The sequence below is a fragment of the Cryptomeria japonica genome, chromosome 11, assembly GCF_030272615.1.
Source record: "Cryptomeria japonica chromosome 11, Sugi_1.0, whole genome shotgun sequence".
In the NCBI taxonomy this organism is placed as follows: Eukaryota; Viridiplantae; Streptophyta; class Pinopsida; order Cupressales; family Cupressaceae; genus Cryptomeria; species Cryptomeria japonica.
The window spans coordinates 707,744,308-707,766,973 of record NC_081415.1 but is presented as its reverse complement, the minus strand read 5'-3'; the positions used below and the strand labels follow the sequence as shown (position 1 = coordinate 707,766,973).

Genomic DNA, 22,666 nt, shown 5'->3' with positions numbered 1-22,666 from the left:
AACTTTAGTGACCACCGCAAGAACCCTTCCAAGTTTCCTATCTTGCACGAAGGCCTGCTGGTCCTTATTGATGCCCATTTCCGTGCTCTTCCTCCCCCTGATGTTTATATCCACATTGCTTCCAAGAATGAAGATACTAGTGCGGGTGAGTCTGACAATGAAGCTTCTAGGTCTGGGTCTAAAGGGAATCCCCCCCCTGAAAAAAGCTAAAATAGAAAAACCCTCGAGTTCAAAACCTAAGGCGAGGAAGGGTATAAAAGGGAAAAAGAATATTGTTATGTCGTCCTCCTCTACTTCTGTTGAGAATGGCTCCCCCTCTTCTAGCAAGAAGGTAGAAGATGGTAAGGACCTTGAGTGCTACAATGTCAGGCCTCTCCTTCTTCCAATAACGAAGCTGGTAATGTGGGTGTGATTGGAATTGAAGACCTTCATCTCAAGAGTGTCGAGCTTAACAATAAGAGGGAGGATTTTGATAATGTGTTGGGCATGGCTCGTGAACATGCTATTGACACTTTCAACATGTTCAAATGATTGTTCCATGAGCTAAAGGAGACCAGGATCAACCAAAGAGCCCTGGGAAGCAAAATGGAAGCAATCCCTGCTGGTTCTACTCAAGGTAATTAGAACAATGTGGGGAATTGGATAGAGGATGAGAAGAAGTTGGTTATGGACTACATCAAGAAGACGGGTGAAGGGGCTGATTAGCTGAAGAAAAGGCTGGAGGATCGCAGTGCGCGTGTTGAGGAAGGCTATAACAAGATCCATGACACCCTCAAAACTGTAATGACAAGCAGTCACAAGATTGTCAAATAGATTGCGGTTGTTATGAACACTATGGTGAATAGTTTGGAGCAGCAGGATAAGGCTGTTATCATTATTGGGGATGATGCTGAGGCGACTCAGGGTGGAGAAGGACCCTGCAAAACAACCCGTGGGAATATGAAGAAAAAGGCGGCTATTCAGAATGTGGATTACAAAGATATGAAGACTGTTGCTGATATAATGAATGTCCTCGAGTTTGAGGTCGCTGAGACCCTCAAAAGCCTTATGTAACTGGGTCTGTGTTGTTTTCTAGTTGTTGGTTATGTTTGTGTCTGCGTTCGGTATCCTTGCTATCTTTTTGTGCCCGACTGGGCTTTTGCTGTCTCTTTGGCTGTTGTTTCTAATGCTTTTCCATGCAGCCCGTTTTGTTTCGGACGTTAATCTCTGATTCTATTCCTCTTATAATAGTTTTGTAAAGGGTTTTGGGGTCCTTTCAAAACTTGTTTTTGCTTTAATCCAAAACTGAAAAAGTTATAATATCTCATTTGTAATGTTGGAGCTGGAGATTTTTTTAAAGGCTTTTCATTCTAAGCATGTGTATAAGAGCCAATAGAAACTTTTGAGTTTTCTTTTTTTATTTTCAATTAAGAACATTACTATTAGATTGTGAGTGTTAGTTCTTCATGTTATAGGTTTTTCTTATGTTTGATTTGTAGCTATTTTTTGAAAGATATGTCTTATTGATTGTTGGATAAAAAAGTTTCATTGTAGCAACATATGTAATATTGTGTATTTTAAGAGCTTGGGTCCATAATGCTTAGGTAAATGCTTGTTTTCTTATGGCAAACAACATTTCTCATTGATTGCAATTCTCCTTCAATCTATTTTTTCTTTGTTGGAAAAATTAGGTTGTTGGCCCCATATCAACCATATCTAGGGTTTCATTTTTTTATTTATTTCAATTTTAATTTATTTTTGCTTACTTTTTGGCTAAAAGCATACCAAAAAAATATCCAAAATCTATCATACAAGGGAGTTGCTCCTCTCGAATAGAGAGGAAGATTGCTAATCCAATAATGATCTCTCCAATTATAAAAACGTTTCATTGGACAAGTCTAAGCTATATACAATGAAATGTTACAATGATAGATCTATTTACCAACAACCACAAATTTAGACATCGCATTTTTTGAGGTTTTAACTCACGATTTCTTAATTCCATTTGAAGGTTCCATGTCTTATTTCTTTTATTTTTTGGGTACTTGAGATGGAGGTTTCAGCTTGTGTAGGTACCATTATGTTATTAGAATTACATTAGTTGTCTTGTTGGTTTTACTCATGTAAAGGAAATAATTTGTAAGTGTATTGTGACAATTGATTATTGAATAATATATTGGGTTGCTTTGGATTGTGGAGTTTTTCATTTGAAAGGATTTTCTCCTTGTAATCACTCTATTATAGTATATTGATTTTATGTTTATTTTATTGTAATTGTATAATTAATTCATTTTTTGCACATACCTCCTTGCATATATTAAAGTAAGAAGCATATTTCACACCTTTCTTCCCTTCATCAAGCAAGTCTCTTTTGTAAGTAATGAATGCCAATACTACATATGCTCAAATTTATAGTCAAAGATCATGCTAAAAGTTATTTTTAACAAAAAATCTTATCTTTTATCTTAAATTTGACAATGATTTATGTATTAAAATATTAATATTTAATAATAAACATTATATTTCTATAATAACCAACACAATAAAACAAAGATATACTCTCATCCACATTATTCACTTCTCCATATTTGATCAAATATTTGAAAATATTCTTTCTACAATTTTGTATAAATTGTTCTCTACAATAATGTCACAAACATTAAATTTGTTATTCTTTTCCTTTTCAAAATGTTCGAAGAAAGTCTAAAAATAAAACTCAAGAGAATGTGAGAAAATTAAGCATTATTTTTTATTACATTAAATGAAATGTAGACCCTTATAATTTATTTGTTAGTATTAGAAATAAGTTATATTTAACAATTATCTCGAATAATAAAACAAGCCAATATTTTATATGAAATTTAAATTTAGTACTATAATAATTAAAAAATAAAGATTAATCTACTACTTCATAATTAAAATTATCACTAGACATTTACACAAATAAATAGAAGAAAAAATTATATATATATATATATATATATATATATATATATATATATATATATATATATATATATATATATATATATATGGGCAAGTGCTTTTGACTGGAGCTATGAACCAGTGAGATCACATGGGAGAACCTCATCTCCATGTCATGAGCCAAGACATCCTTGTGAAGCACCTGTACAGCTTGAGAGCACCAACCGTCATTTCCATTGGCCAACTAACATAGACAAACCATCGATCGAGCCGTTGACAGTGAGAGCCGACATCAAACTTGGTACGTGCTACTAGATTGGTTTGTCGGCACTAGCGAGGCGGAGCAGATGTTTTTCCGAGATGGGGGATCTACGAACATTCACAATCAGCGGGGGGCGAGATAAACCTCCACCTCACTGTACCGCTCAACTTGGACAACACGACGTGAGGCTTGGGGGTTTCAACCTCGAGACCTCCACCCGAAGGTACGCAAACTACAACCGCTGTGATACGGGGACAACCCAATTCTTTATAAAATATTATTTTATAATATTTTTCTAATGAATTATTTAAATAATAATAAATATCTAAAATATAAATATTAAAAAATAGATACAAATACAAATTTTTTTCTAAAATAAAATGAAAAGACACAAAATAAAACATTAATTTCAAAGTAAAATAAATAAATTTATATTATATTTCTCATATTTTTTACATAAATGTCTTTAAAATATCTATGCTACTTTTGTTTGTCTTAATTTATTGAAATCAAATTTTAGCCAAAAGATTGTAGTTTAATTGATCAACACAATTGATAAAATAATGATATGTGATTAAAAACCATCTACCAAATTTTGAACCTCCAGAACTTCAGACCAGATTCAACATTTGAATGACTTTGATAATCTACAATTAAAAAACAAAAACAAATTATAACTTGATTTATATTATTTAATTTAATTTTTTTAATAATACTGTATCACACTATCTTATGGTTTTGAAGTTTACTTAACCTTCCCTCCATTTTTTTCTCCCCTAAAAAGTATTGAGAACCGGGTTTGGCTATCGACAGATTTGTTATACTGCCATATCAGCATCCCAAATTACTGGTATCAATTCTTTTTTCCGATTAATAAAAATGGCGGGATCATCATCATCATTGACAGGTAACTATGATCTGCCATGGGTAGAAAAATATAGGCCTACAAAGGTTGAAGAAGTTGTGGGCAATGGGGATGCTATTTCCAGGCTTCAAGTTATTGCCAGGGAAGGCAATATGCCTAATCTTATCTTAGCGGTAAGCTATTTTCTTATTCGCACACCTTTGCATGCTTCCTTTTCTGATCTGAGTAATAGAAATGGGTCTCAGCAGCAGTGAAATATTGGGTTTTTTTAGCTTTGACAGTTTATAAAAAACAAATTAAAGAGTATATTAGGTTTTTGCGTGTTGAGCAGGGTCCCCCTGGAACAGGCAAAACGACGAGTATACTTGCTTTGGCACACGAACTGCTGGGAAGCAGTTACAAAGAGGGAGTTATTGAACTCAACGCTTCTGATGACAGGTGCTTATGTTGATGAATTTTATGATTTATAGGTTTTTTGCTTGTTTTATTGATTTAATTATTTTTATTCTATATGCGAAGTTTGAAAAATGTGTTTGCTGGTGTTGATGATTTTTCCAGGGGTATTGATGTTGTGAGAAACAAAATAAAAATGTTTGCCCAGAAGAAAGTGACGCTTCCTCCAGGAAGGCACAAAATTATAATTCTGGATGAGGCAGACAGGTAAGAAATACAAATAGCTTTAGAAAAAGAAAATCAAATTAATTTTAAATTTGATGCAAAATTAGTGGGTTTGGTTGAGTGGTAATGTGGAATGATTACCCTAGGGAAGGAGTAGGGTTCAAAACCTGGTAGGCAAGCTTCCTGTCTGAATTTAAACCTCCGTGCCCCTGGAAAAAAAGCTCTCCTCTATCCACAGGAAAAAGCTCACAGGTTATATGTACATATGCAGGAAATAAATCACCTCACATGCGTACATGAATGTAAAAGTTAGTTTTCGTTTAATATCACTGCGGAACCAGATGGATTTCTTTTTCCATTTACCTTAAATATTTCTCGAATCTTTACCTCTCAATTTCAATCATATCCAGGAATAAACTAAACCTTGCCAATCCACCTACACTCCGAGTATCCAACTATTCCCAGGGTCCAATGACGGGTCCTTCTTTGGCCTGGCAATCAATCTGTGGGTCCCCTTTTCAGCCTCTGGCAACACATTCCTTTTTTAAGATTTCTAGGACATAATGTTTAGAAATTAATTTATAGTCTTTCAATTTACATATATCCTTTTTGAAATTAGTTAGGAAGAACAATTCAAGCGGGTGCAGCTGTTTGGTGAATGAATTTTTACCTTGAGAGGATTCGGAAGAGCTTGGTTCTGAATAAAAAATAAGCAACTTGTTCTTTCTGATAATCCTGTCCATGCTACGCATATTGTCTTGTTACTCTCATAAAATTGTTCGAGTAAACATCACCCCAGTATTTATTAATATATAGTCAGTCGTACCTTGATCGTTTTTCATAGTTTTGCTTGAGAAAAGCTAATGTAGTAGGCAAAGCTACAGCTGCATTCATCTTAGTAAATCAAATACATCAAGTGCATGATCTCCATAAATGCATTCAGTGCACCATAAATTTAAATCTGTCATTTTGTCTCATTTCTGGCACTTCTTGACCCTTGGAAAGCAGTATTAACATCATCTGGCCAGCCAGAGTCTCCAGTCTGATATAATAACCTGCACTTTGTTGCCTAAAGTAGATCACTGACAAATTGAACATTTTTCTCTAGAATTTGTTGCTTTTCTCTTTGCTGATACAAAAATTAATTTGGGAATTCAAGCTGATGGAGTTAATTAGCAAAGTGAGAAACATGATGACGTTTCCAGTATATCCCATTGCAAATCTTTAGACTTGCAATGTGAAGTCAAAATGGAAGCTGATAAGTGGTGTAACTGGCATAAGAAGCCTAGTAGCCTCTTGTAAAGACTTGGTGCTAGGGAGATTTTCTCTCATTCTTTCAAAAGATTCTTTGTTTCATGTATTTTCATTTGGCATTTTGGGTCTTCCTTGTTTACATTGCTACATCTTTTTGATTAATTGAGGTTATCATGAAGATTGTCTTTATAATTACAGAAACAAAAGAGATCCTGGTTTCATTTATAGATTGTATTGCAGTCTTAATATTGGTTGCTATCTTATGCTAGTAGTCAGCAAAAACTATGCTTGGATGGATGCTTCTTCAAGTTTCTCAATGTTTAAATTTTCATGACCAGATTGTATATGACTCCATAGCTCACCAATTTTTTCGCCTTTATTGAGTTTCAGTTGAAATTCACCTGCAATTTCTTCCCCAGTTACAATTTTTTCAATCAGCACTTCTATTTTTGTTTACCTCATTTCCATAAATCTATTTTGCTGCTAATAAACAAACATCTTTTAATATGCAATGTCAACAAATTCACATAAACTACGTTTACAAGGACTTACAGTTAATATTTATAATTAAAATCATATACAAATGCACGTAAAAGTTAACAATATAATATATACTCAATGCTGGGTTTGCTCCCACATAAGTGTGTGTCTTTACCCTCGCCAGTATCTCATTTGGGTCTCCTCTCTGATTCTACTGTACCCCTCTCAAGTACCAAAAGGTTACCTTTATAGATTTGTAATGTCCAGACATGACTTGTAAACATAATTTTTAGTAAATAATCGTAATCTTATTTATTCTGCAGTAAACTCTTTTGATCACTGGAGAAGGTACTTAATCCCACAATATTTTTTCTTTATTAGTTAAATTCCTTTTGGTGACTGAAGAGGATTTTTCTTTCCAGAACACACTTTTGAACACCGAAGAGGGTACTTGAATCCATGGTACACACACACATTACTTGTAATTGAGTCCACAACCACATAATTAAGGGGAGCATGCCTACCAAATCTTGAGAATAGGGTTCTCACTGGGGAAAACACTCCAATGTTACCTAGAACAAATCTAGTTGGACAAATTCTTGTTGACTTTAAAGCATAATTTTAGGGCAATAAAGATGTGGAGTAGCTTGAATCACTAGTAAGGCTAGTCTTAAATTTGAAAAATGTTGGGTAGAGCATCCTCTTACATGGATTTAGTATATTCAAATTTCATATTTAGGCTACACATGTATAGGTATCAGTCATCTAAACCAAAACCGATATGGAATCTGTGGAGCATGCATAGGACCCATATCTACCAGACGAATGTACCATTTTGAGATGTCTTAGCCTTATATCAGTTTTGGCTTCCATGGGCCATGACACTAGATTTTGTAGTTGCATATAACTTTTGGTTATGGGGGTTTTGGATTGTTGGTTTTGCCACATAGTGATCATTGATTATACTAAGTTTTTCATAATGTTAACATACAAATATTTGAAGGCTATAATACTATGTATGGCTTTTGAGCTGCCCGTTTTTTTAAAACATTCTTTGGCGAATAATAATCAGGGGTCTATAATAGACTTTTTGTGGAGTGGCCTCTAACAATTATTCCAGTTTGGGTTTAAGATTCTTTAATGCTATTGTCTTAACGTTATTTTGACACAATTTTTGTCAAGATAAGCTTTTCCACTTGATTTGAGACCACTAGTGGAGTTTTTTTCATGGATTTGCTATGGGAAATTTGTTCTATTTGTATTCTAATTCTTTTAGATGCTCTATTGTTATAGTTATAGTCGTAAGGGTTTCAGAACTTTAATTTTGTTACAAAAATGCGATCATTGACTACTAATATAGCTTTCATTGAATCACCATAGGACAATTATTACTTTTGGAGGGTGTATCATGTTGGCCTTGTTTCTTATATATCACTATTTGAGTGATGGCTGTCTACTTTCAAAATGATATTAGAAGTGCAAGATACTCATTACTATACTTTGTACTATGTACAGCTTGATACTCATTATATCTCTATGAATGCAGCATGACATCTGGAGCACAACAAGCTCTTAGACGCACCATGGAAATCTTCTCAAATTCAACAAGATTTGCTCTTGCATGCAATACGTCAGCCAAAATAATTGAGCCCATACAGAGCAGATGTGCTATAATCCGATACTCAAAGTTATCAGACCAAGAGATCCTGCACCGTCTTATGCTTGTGGTGGAAGCTGAAAAGGTTTTCATTTTTTAACCATCTACTTATTTTACTCTGTTAAATAAAACCAAAGGAAACTGGAAGTCAACTATTACACAAGCCAAGTAAAATAGTTTTAAGGGTTGTATGATCTACAAATAGACAGTTTGGTTTAGATATACATATAAGTAATCATTTTATATATGTAGATAAAATTACATTGGAAATATCCAAAGGACATTTAAAATGGAATATTTTTTTCATGCACATGATTTGTATTCAAACACAGCCATTCCATGTGGACTGTGGATGTACCTTTCAAAACTTATGTTAACAATGAGAAGGGATCTGTTATGTACCTATGATAAACTAGAATGTATTGTCAACATGGGCGATGTTCTACCCTTTTTCGCTATGTTGTTGGGTTCACTGCAAAGGCCCTCATACTCTTCCTAAATGGGTTGGGGTCCCACATGGGTCCACTATGGGCATGGCTTGGATGGATTAGGTAGGCTGTATGCATACTCATAGCATACCTAGGTTTCTTGGGTAGTGCCCTAGGTGATTCCCAAGGAACTTGAAGGGTAGGTGGACTAATTTTTAAAAAATCCATATTTTTAATAGCAAAGAAAACCTAAAATACATTTTCTCCTTTTAACCCATGACCTGATCTTGAAGTTTAGTGACTTGAAGTGAGGGGAATCAACACCAACTATAGCTGAGCGCAGAGCCATACTAGAGCTGCAACTACAATGCAATGGTGCCTTGTGATTGGACAAAGTTTTCTAAACTTCAATCTATCTCATTTTACATTATAGAATCTCTTTGAATGAACACCCTCAACAAGGCATTCTTTCAATGAAGGCACTTTTGCTTTGCATTTGACAATAATTCACTCAAATCAATTGATTTCATAGGATTTTGTGCTTGATTTCTATATAGTATATATTTATGTTTTATTTATTGTATTGTAAGTCTTTACAGGTTAGTTATGTTAATGCATTAGTAGCTTCTGCAAGATAAGACTCTCCTAACTCTCTACTTTGTTATTAGTTTACTTATTCATGCTTTATGTTTATCAGACTATAACATTGATCATAATGATGCTATTGATATTGGATAATGATGGATTAGATTGACGATCTACTTAACTATGTTAAGCGTCAATCTAAAGGGCTATCGGGCTACTAACCCAATAGCATACTAATGTCGATTCATATATGAATCGACATTAATATGCTATCGGGGTATTAACCCGATAGCATATAATGCTAACCGTAATTGTTACTCTTTACTTTATATTATATGCTTTGATACCGATTCATTATCGGATATGTTTTATCTGAAACAATTAACAAATACCGATTCATGATCGGATGTGTTCATAAGCATTAATCGATTCATGATATCGATTCACCATCGGGTATGTTCATAAGCATTAACTGATTCATGATACCGATTCACCATCGGGTATGTTCATAAGCATTAACTGATTCATAATACCGATTCATCATCGGGTTTGTTCATAAGCATTAAACGATTCATTATCGGGTATAAGCACTGTTATCACTATACCGATACATTAATGTTTGAAGCACCGATTAGTTATGGATCGGTTAAAGATAAGTAAGGGTCACGACCAAGTGACATCTTGGTCGGACATGTCTAAAAGACATGTCCGATCAAGGTGCCACTTGATCGTGGTCACCCTTCTACTTATACATCATTCAAACCAAAGGAAATGACATTGAAATCAATACATGTTCATTCTCCTAACCTGTAGTAAAAGAAAGATAGCAGTATTAGTGTCATAGCCATAATATCAAAATTAAAATACACCATTCTGCATATAACCTATTCTTCAAATTGGAAATTACAATACTTTTACATGGTATCAGAGCCAAGTTGACCGAACTTGAGGCTATTTAATTTCGTGAAACAAATTTAAGAACAAGTTTATCTACTACATCACATTTCTTCAAGTGGCCAGTGCTATTAGATTCGAAGACAGACTCGGAGGTGGCAATGATTTTTCAGCCTGGAAATTCAGAATTCAAATGATCTTAAAGGAGAACAAAGTGGATTCATTTGTTCAAACCAAAAATGTTCAACCCGAAAATGAACCTGACAAATCAGCATGGATTGAGGGAAATGAAAAGGCAATAAAAATAATAGTTGATGGGGTAAGAAACAACATAATGCCCATCATAAGAAAACATCAAACAACTTATAAAATGTTCAAAGCTCTTGAAAGCACATTTGAGATATCGAATGCAAGTCGAACTCTAACATTAAAACGAGAAATAAATCACATCACTATGAACAAAGGGGAGACAGTCAACGCCTACTTTATGCGGATATCAGTTCTAAAAGATGAACTTGCAACTCTGGACTGTGAGATTCAAAGCAAAGAGTTAACACTCATTGCTTTAGATGGGTTGCCTAGTGGATGGAGCACATTCGTCCAAGGCATTAGTGCAAGGTCCAAATATCCCAAGTTTGAAAGATTAAGGGATGACTGTCTCCAAGAAGCATCAAGATTGAACAAGATGGGAATGTGTTGTGACGTTTTCACACATCGCCCCATTGCAAATGGGGACCCTTGCTTTTTTGCTTTTTGGGGTTTGTTTTTTTTGGTCTTTTAGGGTTTTGTTAGCTAGCCTTTGCATTTTGAGTGTCGCCCAGGTGATCACATGGATAAGCAAGTCCGGCTTGAGTGATGTCTTGATTCTGAAATTTGGGCTAAGTTTGAAAGTCTTGATCCTGAAATTTGGCTAAGTTTGAAAGTCCTAATCCTGAAATTTGGCTAAGTCTGGAATGTCCTGATCCTGAATTTGACTAAGTCTGGAAACTGAAAAACCTCATATAACTAGATTTTGCAATATAACTCCTGGAGGTCTGAAACCACTCTCAAACATCCTGAAAGTATATATGGAATATAACTTAAAGTATAAGTGACATTTCCTTCTTTCTTATATTTAAATGTTATATTCCATTAAAATTGTCCTGATAGAGAGTTCGAAAAGTCAAATTTCGCTCCTGACCTTCACTGAGGATCCAGAGCGAAAAACGCTCCTGTCCCTCTCCAAGGGTCCAAGGCGAATCGCTCATGTCCCTCACCAAGGGTCCAGAGCGAAAAATCTTAGTGGAGTCATTCCTGACCTTGTTTGGACAAATTGAGACATCAAAGGCATGATGGAGGACAAAATGAACGTGATAGGGCATCCAGACTTGATTAAGGACGATGAAATGATGGAGTATTTGTCTAGAAAGGTAAATTCGCTCTTGTCCCTCACCAAGGGACTAGAGCGATTTTATTCATATACACATTTTTAGACCTTGTTTGGACTCGAACTTTTATTCATGGCGTGTAAAGAGATGATATTTTCCTCAGCGAAGGAAATTTGAAGTGAAAAGTAAAAAGGATTAGCACAAGGAGCAAAAGTTCGCTCCTGTCCTTCAGACAAGGACCAGGGCGATATTCATTGAAACAATCATTTCCTTCAAAAAACCATATCAAGGCGAAGTCATGCAAGGTCCGAAATGTCATTAGAAAGGTGATGAACAAGGAGTTAATATTAAAAGTTGACAATTTTGAGCTAAAAATACAAAGTTCGCTCCTGTCCGTCACTAAGGGACCAGGGCGAAAATCACTCAAATATCAAATTTGCCTTGCAAGGGACAAGTTAAGTATGCGTAGAATGAATGGATGAAGTTATTTCTTGCCTTGTGACGTAAGTTGGCAATTAAAATGATCAAGGATCAAGGAGAAAAGCAAAGTTCGCTCTTGTCCCTCACCAAGGGACTAGGGCGAAAATGGTCTAAGAGACATTCATTCGAAAGATTGAATAAGATCAAGCTCAAGGTTCCCAATTAAAATGCCAATTTGGACGTAAGGGAAGTGACTTTGAACGTAAAAGGCAAGAAATTCAAGAACAAAATGCTAAAGCGCTCCTGTCCCTCTGCCAGGGACTAGAGCGATGAGGTTAATATTCATTATTCTTTCCATGTCTAGGCGCCAACATCATTTTCAAATTGCATTAAATGCTAAATTTCGATGAACCTTGATATTTTTAATTAAAATTGGCATTTAATGGGTGCGCACAAGGCATTTAATTGATTAATTTAGCCTTTTAAAAATCATTAATTACGAAGGCATTTAATTAATTAATTATTAATTTAATTAAATAAGAGGGAGAACGCTTGGGTTTTATTTTTATATTTATACAAAAGTCGGCCTCTTTCTTTTTATTAATTTTATCTATTTTGAGGCCTATTTCACCAAGTCGGCCCATGGGAAATGAAATGGGGAGCGCCTATATAAGAGAGGTGTGTTGAGCGATTTTAATCCATCATTCACTAATCATTTCAAGTGCGATTTGGAAGAGCTTGTGTGGAGCGAATTTCTACCAAGTGTGGAGATTAAGGAAGGCGAAATTCATCTTGAAGGCTATTGGAGAGGCGTATTTCTTGCTAGATTGGAGGATAAATTCCAGATGTTTTGAAGGTATTTGAAGGCGAATTTCCAGACTTTTGAAGAGGAAGGTGGAGTTCTTTTCCAAGCTAAAGGAGGTGCATTTTATCCAAGGGAGAGCTTTGATCTACACTTTGCCTAGCCAAAATTCATCTATTTTTTAGAGTTAATTCCCAAGTGGAGGTATGGCGTAATCACCTTGGCACCATTTTTTTGAAGATTTAAATTTTGCTTTGAAAATCCTAAATTAGGAAATGACAACTCAAGATTTATCATGAGGTTTCCTAAAAATTAGAATCTTGAATCTTCCTTTTAAAGTTTAATTTTTAGATTTCAAGATATATTACTAATTGTGAAATGTTGTGTAGGTGTCAAGATGGCGACTCCCAAGGTCGAAAGATCTACAAGTCGGAAGACTCTCCTCAAGGAAAATCAAGCCGGATCAAGGACGATTAAGCAAGGACAAGGACGACCTCCTCCAGCCTAGCATCGACAAGGACGGCCTTCTTTGATCCAGCATCATCAAGATAAGGGCGACCTCTTCCAATCCAGTATTCCAAGGCGAGGTACATCAATCATCCTGCACATCAAGGACACAAGAAGTTAGAACAAGGGTTCGTTGAAGAAGCAGATAGTTCGAGATGAATTAATTAAAGCTAGCTTCTCAACAACATCAAGTTGAATATCTACCAAGTTACAAGTGTCAGATGAGGTGGCATCCCAGTCATCACTTCTCCAGTCAGTGTGGTCCACCTCAGCATTTCCAGATTCAATGTACCTAACTCATGGAAGGTGGCACAAACTCCGATGTACCTACCTCGGCTATTCATTGGTGGAATTTTCTAGAAACGACATGTGTCCAAGCAATACAATTTTATCATTGGTCAAGCATTAAATGTTATGTAATGGTTGTAACAAACCCTAATTAGGGTTTTTATTATTGAATCTTGGCCATTGATCTAAAATTGATCTTAGCCATCGAATTGTATTGTGGGCACTATATAAGCCCTGGCATTTCATTTTGTAAAGGAAATTAGCAATAAATTAGAGATAGTATGTAAATAGTTGAAGCAGTTAGAAGATAGAAAGTAGTTAGAAGGTGATTAGAATAGCGATTAGAGTAGAGTAGAGAGAGAAGGCAAAGATTGTTGCCAAGATGTTGTTGTAAAAGACTTGTAACTTCATTGAAGAAATGGTGAAATTTATGGGTCAATTCGACAATTTGCATGGTCTTTATACTTCTCATATTTGATTTCATGCTATTAGATGAGTGGAAGAAATGTGCTTGATTGATGGTGAAATTTGTATATCCATACTACTAGTAGTTTGTTGATTGCAGACTTGCCTTGTGTAGTCAACTGGAATCGTTCAGCTTAAGCTTAACTTCAATTGTTGCTTCTTCATTGATATGCATCAACCTGATGGTGTCTATGCCTGCAGTGATGATTTGAACATCATAAAGCTTCCCTTCGAAGATCGCACTAGCCTTGTGGAGATGGTCCTGCGATGTCAAAACAAGACCTAGTTAGAGTTTCATCAAAGATCAATCATTGCTCCTACATTCTTAGTATTAGGATTAGATCCTCTCTTCGCCCTCATCTTTTTTCCTTTTTTTCAAGTCAAAGCTAGTAAGAGCCTATGTTCCAGCAATATTCAAAGCAAATCAGAAGTTCAATCATCAAATGTAAGTCCCCTTGTGATTCCAGCAAATCACATCATACCACAGAGAGCTTATCCACACGTAGAGACCCTACATACAAGAACCTTGAAGTCATCCTGATTGATCCTTTTTCGCGATATCTTCAGCAATCAGAGGCTTTATTCAAGAGAGGATAAGGTACCTTTAGGTATTTTATTCAGTGTTTGATAGTGTACAAAATACATGTCAACAGAATGAAACACAAGAATATAGATGAAGACCTACAAGTTCTAAACACCAACACCGCCAAGCATAACAAGAAAAGGCAGTTTAGAAAGAGAAAAGGTCGTCAAGGCAAGAATACTTCAATGAAGGACTTATCTCACATTCAATGTTACAGATGTGATCAGTTCGGACACTTCGTTGCAAAATGCCCAGAAAGAACAAAGAAACATGCTACATTTGTTAAAGCAGGAAAGACTAAAGGGGAAGATGACTTCGGGAAATACATATTCTATTCAACACTCACAAGTCAAACTTCTAACAAAATCAACTCATGGGTGATTGACAGTGGTTCATCCAGGCACATCACTGGGTTTAGAGAAGTACTTGATTCCATGACAGAGGATAGTGATGAGGACGTAACCATTGGAGATGACTCCACACATCCAGTCAGAGGAGTAGGAACCTGCACCATCAAATTGAAGACAGGCATAACTCTGCAGCTTGAAGGAGTACTATATGTCCCTGGCATCAAAAGAAATCCAGTCAGAGGAGTAGGAACCTGCACCATCAAATTGAAGACAGGCATAACTCTGCAGCTTGAAGGAGTACTATATGTCCCTGGCATCAAAAGAAATCTAGTCTCTATATCGGCACTAGAAGATAACGGATATAGAGTGACATTCATGGACAACAAAGTTTTAGCTTGGCCAAAGAACTCCTCCATCAAGAAGGCAAAGACCATTGGACAGAGACGGGGCTATCTGTATGAACTGTGCATAGAACCTAATCTAGCCCTAATCCATGAAGCCACTAATGCAAATGAAGATTGGCATAAAAGATTAGGTCATCTGAATTTTAGAGCTTTATCTTCGATGGGAAACCTTGTCACAGGTCTATCCAAGTTAAAGTAAGATCATTCAGGGGCATGCAAAGGATGTGTCCTAGGTAAGAATACTAAAAGTGCATTCTAAAATAGTACTAGGAAAACTAGCAAAATTCTAGAATTAGTTCATTCTGATGTATGCAGACCTATGTCCGTATCCTCTTTAGGGGGATTCTTGTATTATGTAATATTTGCTGATGACTACTCTAGGAAGACTTGGATCTACTTTCTGAAAAGTAAAGAATCAGAAGAGGTCCTCTCTAGATTTAAAGAATTTAAATCACTAACTGAAAACCACTCAGGAAACAAAGTTAAAACTCTAAGAACCGACAATGGGGGAGAATACACATTAGATTCATTTAAAGAATTTTGTAGAGATAATGGGTTAAGAGGGAGCTTACTATACCTTATAACCCTCAACAAAATGGGGTAGCTGAAAGGAAAAATAGGACCATAGTTGAAGTTGCGAAGGCCATGATCCTAGATCAAAACCTTAACACAAATCTTTGGGCTGAAGCATTCAGCACTGCTGTATATATACAGAACAGGTGCCCTCACTCCCATCTTGAGGACAAAACTCCTGAAGAAGTATTCACTAAGATTAAGTCTGATATTAGCCACCTTAGGATATTTGGATGCCCTGTCTATATCCATATACCTAAAGAAAAGAGACTAAAACTAGGGCCTTTTGGAAAAAGAGGATTACTTGTAGGATATAGTGAAACCTCCAAAGCCTACAGAATCTATGTACTTGGTCAAAGAAATATTGAACTAAATAGGGATGTAATATTTGAAGAGGATCTAGCTTTCAAAAGAGCTCAGAACTTCATAGAACCTGAAATCTATGTACCCACCTCTAACTTAGATGAAAATCCTGCCCCTGAGTTTCAGAGGGAGAATCTAGATGAAACTGAAAATGAAAATGAAAACTCACCTAGAAATCTCAAGAAAAGACCACTATGGGCCACCAAAACAATAGAAGAAGCTTAGAGGTTTGCTGCTCCTTCTGGAACCTTCAGAGAAAGCAAAAGACCTAATAAATTTATTAGCTATGTTGCTCTTATGAATGATCTATCTAAAAACGAACTTGACAATGTGACAGATGCCCTTAAACATCAAGTATGGAAAGATGCTATGTCTGAAGAGTATCAATCCATAATGAAAAAAGATGTATGGGAAATTGTTCCTAGGCCAACTAAGAAGTCTGTTGTTTCTTCTAAATGGCTTTTTAAGATCAAACATGCAGCAAATGGCAGCATTGAAAAATATAAGGCAAGGTTTGTAGCCAGAGGATTCTCTCAAAAGGAAGGAATAGACTATGAAGAAACATTTGCTCCTGTAGCCAGATATACCTCAGTTAGGGCTGTACTAGCCATTGCAGCAGCTAAGGGATAGAAGGTACATCAAATGGATGTAAAGACAACTTTTCTTAATGGAGAGATATCTGAAGAAGTATACCTAGAGCAACCTGAGGGGTTTGAGATCCATCATGCAGAATCTCATGTGTGCAGACTCAAGAAAGCTTTATATGGGCTCAAACAGGCTCCCGGGGTCTGGTATGAAAGAATTGACACATATCTATCAAAACTAGGCTTCTCTAAAAATGATGCAGATCCTAATCTCTACTACAAACAGAACAAAGGTGATATGCTAATAATAATTTTATATGTTGATGACTTATTAATTTCTGGAGAAGATCACCTTATAGATCAATGCAAGAAAGAGCTATCCAAAGAATTTGATATGAAGGACTTGAGATTCCTTCATTATTTCCTAGGGTTGGAAGTATGGCAGAATCCTGATAACATTGTTCTAAACCAAGGCAAGTATACATTAGACATTCTGAAGAGATTTGGAATGCTTAACTGCAGACCTATGACCTCTCCAATGGAGACCAATCTTCATAAACTCAAAGAAGCAGCAGCAGAATCACCTTCTACTGACCCCACTCTATACAGGCAAATGATTGGGTCTCTTATGAATCTGGTAAATACAAGACCAGATATATGCTATGCAGTAAATGCCTTGAGTCAGTTTATGTGTGAGCCAAAGGAGATACACCTGGTAGCAGTAAAACACATTATGAGATATCTACAAGGCACCTTAAACCTTGGTCTCAAATATAAGAAAATTGATCTTAATCTACACGGATTCTCAGATTCAGATTGGGCTAGAAGTGTGATTGATCGGAAAAGCACCTCTGGGTGCTGCTTCAGTTTGGGATCAGCCATGATATCCTGGATCAGCAGAAAGCAGTCTTCTGTAGCGCAAAGTTCCATCGAGGCCGAATACATTGCAGCCTCCATGGCTGCTCGAGAAGTGGTGTGGCTTAGAAAGTTGCTTGTGGGATTGTTTGGTGATCCGACGAAACCTACAATCATCCACTGCGACAATCAAAGTTGCATAAAACTTTCAGTGAATCCAGTATTCCATGATAGATCCAAACATATTGAGATCCCATACCATTATGTACGAGACATGGTAGACAAAAATGTGATCAAATTAGAATATGTTAGTACAGGAGATCAAACTGTAGATATTCTGACCAAACCACTTTCCAGAGTGAAGGTTGATCACTTCAGAAAAGGTTTAGGTATGATAGAAAGGTAATTTTCTTTGTAAATAAGATGTTGAAAATGTAAACTTCTTTTGTCATGTTGAGACATTATGGGTTTTACCCCCTGTGTTCATATCTAAGAGGTGACGATTTCTCAGAGTATGAACACTTGTATGCAGACATCTTAAGGTGACGATCTTATGATTCTCAAACTAGTTATCATGTTGGATCTCTGGTATGTCATGGATGTGCCATCATGGTGTTGTGATAAAACTTTTGAATAAAATGTTTGTGCACATATCACAATATGGATAAGATGAGAATTTAACCATCCTCATATGTTTATCCTCAGTATTGCGTGTTTAGGCAATACTAATATCACGTGTCTAGGTGATATTTTGTTATAATAAAATGATGAATTCTTTATATCACATGATTGGGTGATACATAGAGTAAAATCTTATATTTGTATCCTATGTCCTGATGATACTTCATATCATATGTATAGATGATATATATTCTTGGAGACTGACATTATGAAAAGAAATGTGATGCAGGTTACTTTATCTATCTTCCAAAAGCTAAGAGGGAGTGTTAATGCATTAGTAGCTTCTGCAAGATAAGACTCTCCTAACTCTCTACTCTGTTATTAGTTTACTTATTCATGCTTTATGTTTATCAGACTATAACATTGATCATAATGATGCTATTGATATTGGATAATGATGGATTAGATTGACGATCTACTTAACTATGTTAAGCGTCAATCTAAAGGGCTATCAGGCTACTAACCCGATAGCATACTAATGTCGATTCATATATGAATCGGCATTAATATGCTATCGGGGTATTAACCCGTTAGCATATAATGCTAACTGTAATTGTTACTGTTTACTTTATATTATATGCTTTGATACCGATTCATTATCAGATATGTTTTATCTGAAACAATTAACAAATACCGATTCATGATCGGATGTGTTCATAAGCATTAATTGATTCATGATACCGATTCACCATCGGGTATGTTCATAAGCATTAACTGATTCATAATACCGATTCATCATCGGGTATGTTCATAAGCATTAAATGATTCATTATCGGGTATAAGCACTGTTATCACTATACCGATACATTAATGTTTGAAGCACCGATTAGTTATGGATCGGTTAAAGATAAGTAAGGGTCATGACCAAGTGACATCTTGGTCGGACATGTCTAAAAGACATGTCCGATCAAGGTGCCACTTGATCGTGGTCACCCTTCTACTTATACATCATTCAAACCAAAGGAAATGACATTGAAATCGATACATGTTCATTCTCCTAATCTGTAGTAAAAGAAAGATAGCAATATTAGTGTCATAGCCATAATATCAAAATTAAAATACACCATTCTGCATATAACCTGTTCTTCAAATTGGAAATTACAATACTTTTACAAGTTATATATAATTTATTAAGTTTTCTTGTATTATTATTTTATATTTATTTATGTACTATTAATAATTATAATGTTAATTGTATTTATAATATATCTGTTTTCCATTAGGAAAAAATAGCTGGTAGAGCTTTCCCTGCTAAATGTTGTTAATGCATGGTAGCTTATGCAAGATAAGATCTTCCTAACCTTCCTTGTTCTGTTATTTATCTACATGCTTCATGTCTGACTTATATTAAATGCTATAAGTTATCGGGTTAGATTAGCCGATACATACTTGCTATCGGATGCATAAACATTGGCACCGATTCACATCTGTTATCGGGCTTAATTATATCGAGCATATTTGTTATCGGGTTTAATGAATACACCGCTTCATTTGGCATTAACATTGGTTAACAAATGCACCGGTTGGAATATATTCATCGTGCACTTTGAATCATCGGTGTTTGTATGAACCGATTCATTAAATTAATCAGTCATTATATTATGATATTACAATATGCTATCGGGGGTTTTTGAACCGATAATCAGCATTGTGTTAATGGTATAATTGTAAAGGCACCAATCAATGGGTGCATTGATTGGTCATGCCTAAAAGGCATGACCGGTCAATACACCAATTGACCGGTTACCTAAATAATATATATGCCAATTGAATTCATTTGGAGAAGACATAGAAAATATTAAATGATCTCTCTCCTTCAGACCTGCAGATAAAATCAGATTTATTAGACATTGACATAATTCCTCATATCCATATATAGCATTCATAGTTCATAACTTGTTCTTTAATTAAAATTGAAATAACTTTACAAATGTAGGGTTGTCTTCACACTTAAGGAAATAAAGCAACCATCAAGCACAAACAAAGGATGATGGGTGCATTAGTAACAAAATAAACTATTTGCTAACTAGGCAATTGGAAATGGGAAGAAGCAGAGTCAAGATAATGGTGACAATCAAGTAGCTGCAAAAGAAAATGATTTTCGTGGAAAAAGGCTATTGAAGCAAACTACAAGGAAGTTATAAACTCATAGAAGGATTTTTTCAGCACACTGAAAATATCACTTGCAGCCAGCTTTTGATTGTGCCATCAAAGTCTCTTAATGCCTTTGGCAGTTCTTTCAGAAATCATTATTTATTAATTACTAATGTTCTATCCAAGGAGGCTCGAAACAGTGGTCTGCAAGACAATTTTACAAGAATTGTGATTCATTAGCATTTTACAAGTTTGAAGGGTTTAATTATATACGCAAGAATGACAGGATATCCAATACCAAATAAGCAACATGTTTCTAGATCATCTTTGAACAAGCACCATACGAGACTTGAGACCACCATGCAACTGAGATGAATGCAAAGGTCACTTACGTGTCATTTGGTAAAGATTGGAGCTTGTCAGCTGGAAGAGTAGTTTAGAGTCCTTATCAGACGCTTGACAATGGGATGATATATATCAGATACTTGTGAGTTATCATCAAGATTACCAGGGTTTCTTGGTGCAGGTACATTTCTGGTGTGATGGGGTACCAGTTATTTTGCTTTTGGAAGAGGGTTGTGTGAATACAGGGGTTTGGTAAGGTACAATACATATTTAAAAATATATATAATAATAAAACTAACGAGAAGAACCTTAATAAATAATTATTTAATTGGAAATGAAATAATTATAGAGGATAATTTATATTTTATATTTCTTGTTCCTTTTTAATCTATTTTAGTACTTTAGAAATTATTTTTATTAGAAAGTGACATTTATTAGAATCAATATTGTCAAATTGGTGGCTACAGTATGAGCTGCAGGTAGGTTAATGGGTGCAGATAAGTTACTGGTTCAGTACCCTACAAAATTTAGCAGACAAACCCCGTAATATTGCTTAGCACACTTTCTTTGATCAAGGGTAATTCCTGCTGTGAAAAACATGGCGAGACACCTTTGATCAATTACTTGATACATTTGATGATTGATGAAGAATGATGTACATTCTTTTTCTAGTTTTTTGAATGATTTGTATTATAATTTATATTTTCAAACACTTAAATAACATAATGCCACATAGAATCAGATCTTGAAAGATCAGATGTAAGAGCTTAAAGTTTTGGGGCTTTGTATGATCTAAGTTATTGCAACTTCAAAGTCGTAGGTTGCGAATTTGGTTCAGCCTCGCTCTTTTGCTTAATTTTAATTGTTATTAATTTATGAATTTATATATAAAGAAAGTTCATTTACTTGGCTTCTTGCATGTTTTTATTTTAAAGACACAGTACTGTTCTTAACTTTAACGTTATCTCCTTGATTATGCTAACACAATTGCCGGTAATTCGAAGGTAGCCTATGTACCCGAAGGACTGGAAGCAATTATATTCACTGCTGATGGAGACATGAGACAAGCCTTGAACAACTTGCAAGCCACCTACAGTGGCTTTCAGTTTGTTAACCAAGAGAATGTGTTTAAGGTCATCATTTGTAAAAAGTTGCTTTTTGTGTTTTACATTTCTTAGACTTCTTATGTTTTCTGTTATTCCTGTCTAGCTGTTCCATGATCTTGTTATATGCCAAATTGTAGGTATGTGACCAACCTCATCCCTTACATGTCAAAAACATGGTCCAGAATATATTAGAAGGGAAATTTGATGAAGCCTGTAGTCGTTTAAAGGGTCTCTATGATCTTGGTTATTCTGCTACTGACATCATCACAACACTGTTCCGAGTTATTAAAAATTATGACATGCCAGAGTATTTGAAGCTGGAATTCATAAGGGTATGTGTATGTTCTCTAAGTAGCTGTTTGTGATTACTGCTTTCGATGATAATTTAATGTCATGTTTGATTGACCCTGTTTAGTAATTGCTTGCAGGAAACTGGCTTTGCACATATGCGGATATCAGATGGAGTCGGCTCACTTCTCCAATTGTCTGGTCTTCTTGCAAAGTTGTCCATTGTTAGGGATACAGCTAAAGCTGCATAACTAAAATCAGTTTGGCAATTTGAAGTTGTGTACACTGTAGTCATTGTAAAGATAAACTTGAATGTTATTTTGCCCAGAACAGGTGCTAATATAACACAAGTGTAGAGAAATCTTCGAGAAGCATGTGCTGAAAAGTTCTAGTTTTAAATGTTTGTCACAGCATATTAAATTATTGGCTTTATAATAGACTTTTGAATCTCACAGCAATTTTAGCATAGAAGCCTTATTTAGGCTTAAAAGATTTTAGGGAATATAATTTGTTGATGGTGACATGGCTCTGATCCCATTCATTTTATTGCCAATTAATTTGAGGGTCCACTAAAATTACTGCCTATGGTGCAAATCGGCTGCCCAATGTCTGTCGTGACAAAGAAACACACTTTTGTATTAGAA

At 35.4% G+C, this 22,666-nt stretch overlaps 1 protein-coding gene across 1 annotated transcript; it reads left to right on the top strand.

Annotated features, from left to right (window-relative positions):
• Positions 1 to 3,911: 3,911 nt before the first annotated feature.
• LOC131061349 (replication factor C subunit 2) lies at positions 3,912 to 22,459 on the top strand. Its single transcript, XM_057994995.1, has 7 exons — positions 3,912 to 4,204; positions 4,363 to 4,469; positions 4,590 to 4,691; positions 7,930 to 8,125; positions 21,633 to 21,761; positions 21,872 to 22,066; positions 22,163 to 22,459. The coding sequence occupies exons 1-7, from the start codon at positions 4,046 to 4,048 to the stop codon at positions 22,271 to 22,273; spliced, it is 999 nt and encodes a 332-aa protein (XP_057850978.1). The 5' UTR covers positions 3,912 to 4,045; the 3' UTR covers positions 22,274 to 22,459.
• Positions 22,460 to 22,666: the final 207 nt, after the last annotated feature.

Coding starts and splice junctions, on each gene's coding strand:
- LOC131061349 (XM_057994995.1), top strand. CDS start 4,046: ATGGCGGGATCATCATCATCATTGACAGGTAACTATGATCTGCCATGG. Junction 21,762..21,871: donor ACCAAGAGAATGTGTTTAAG/GTCATCATTTGT, acceptor GCCAAATTGTAG/GTATGTGACCAACCTCATCC. Junction 22,067..22,162: donor TGAAGCTGGAATTCATAAGG/GTATGTGTATGT, acceptor AATTGCTTGCAG/GAAACTGGCTTTGCACATAT.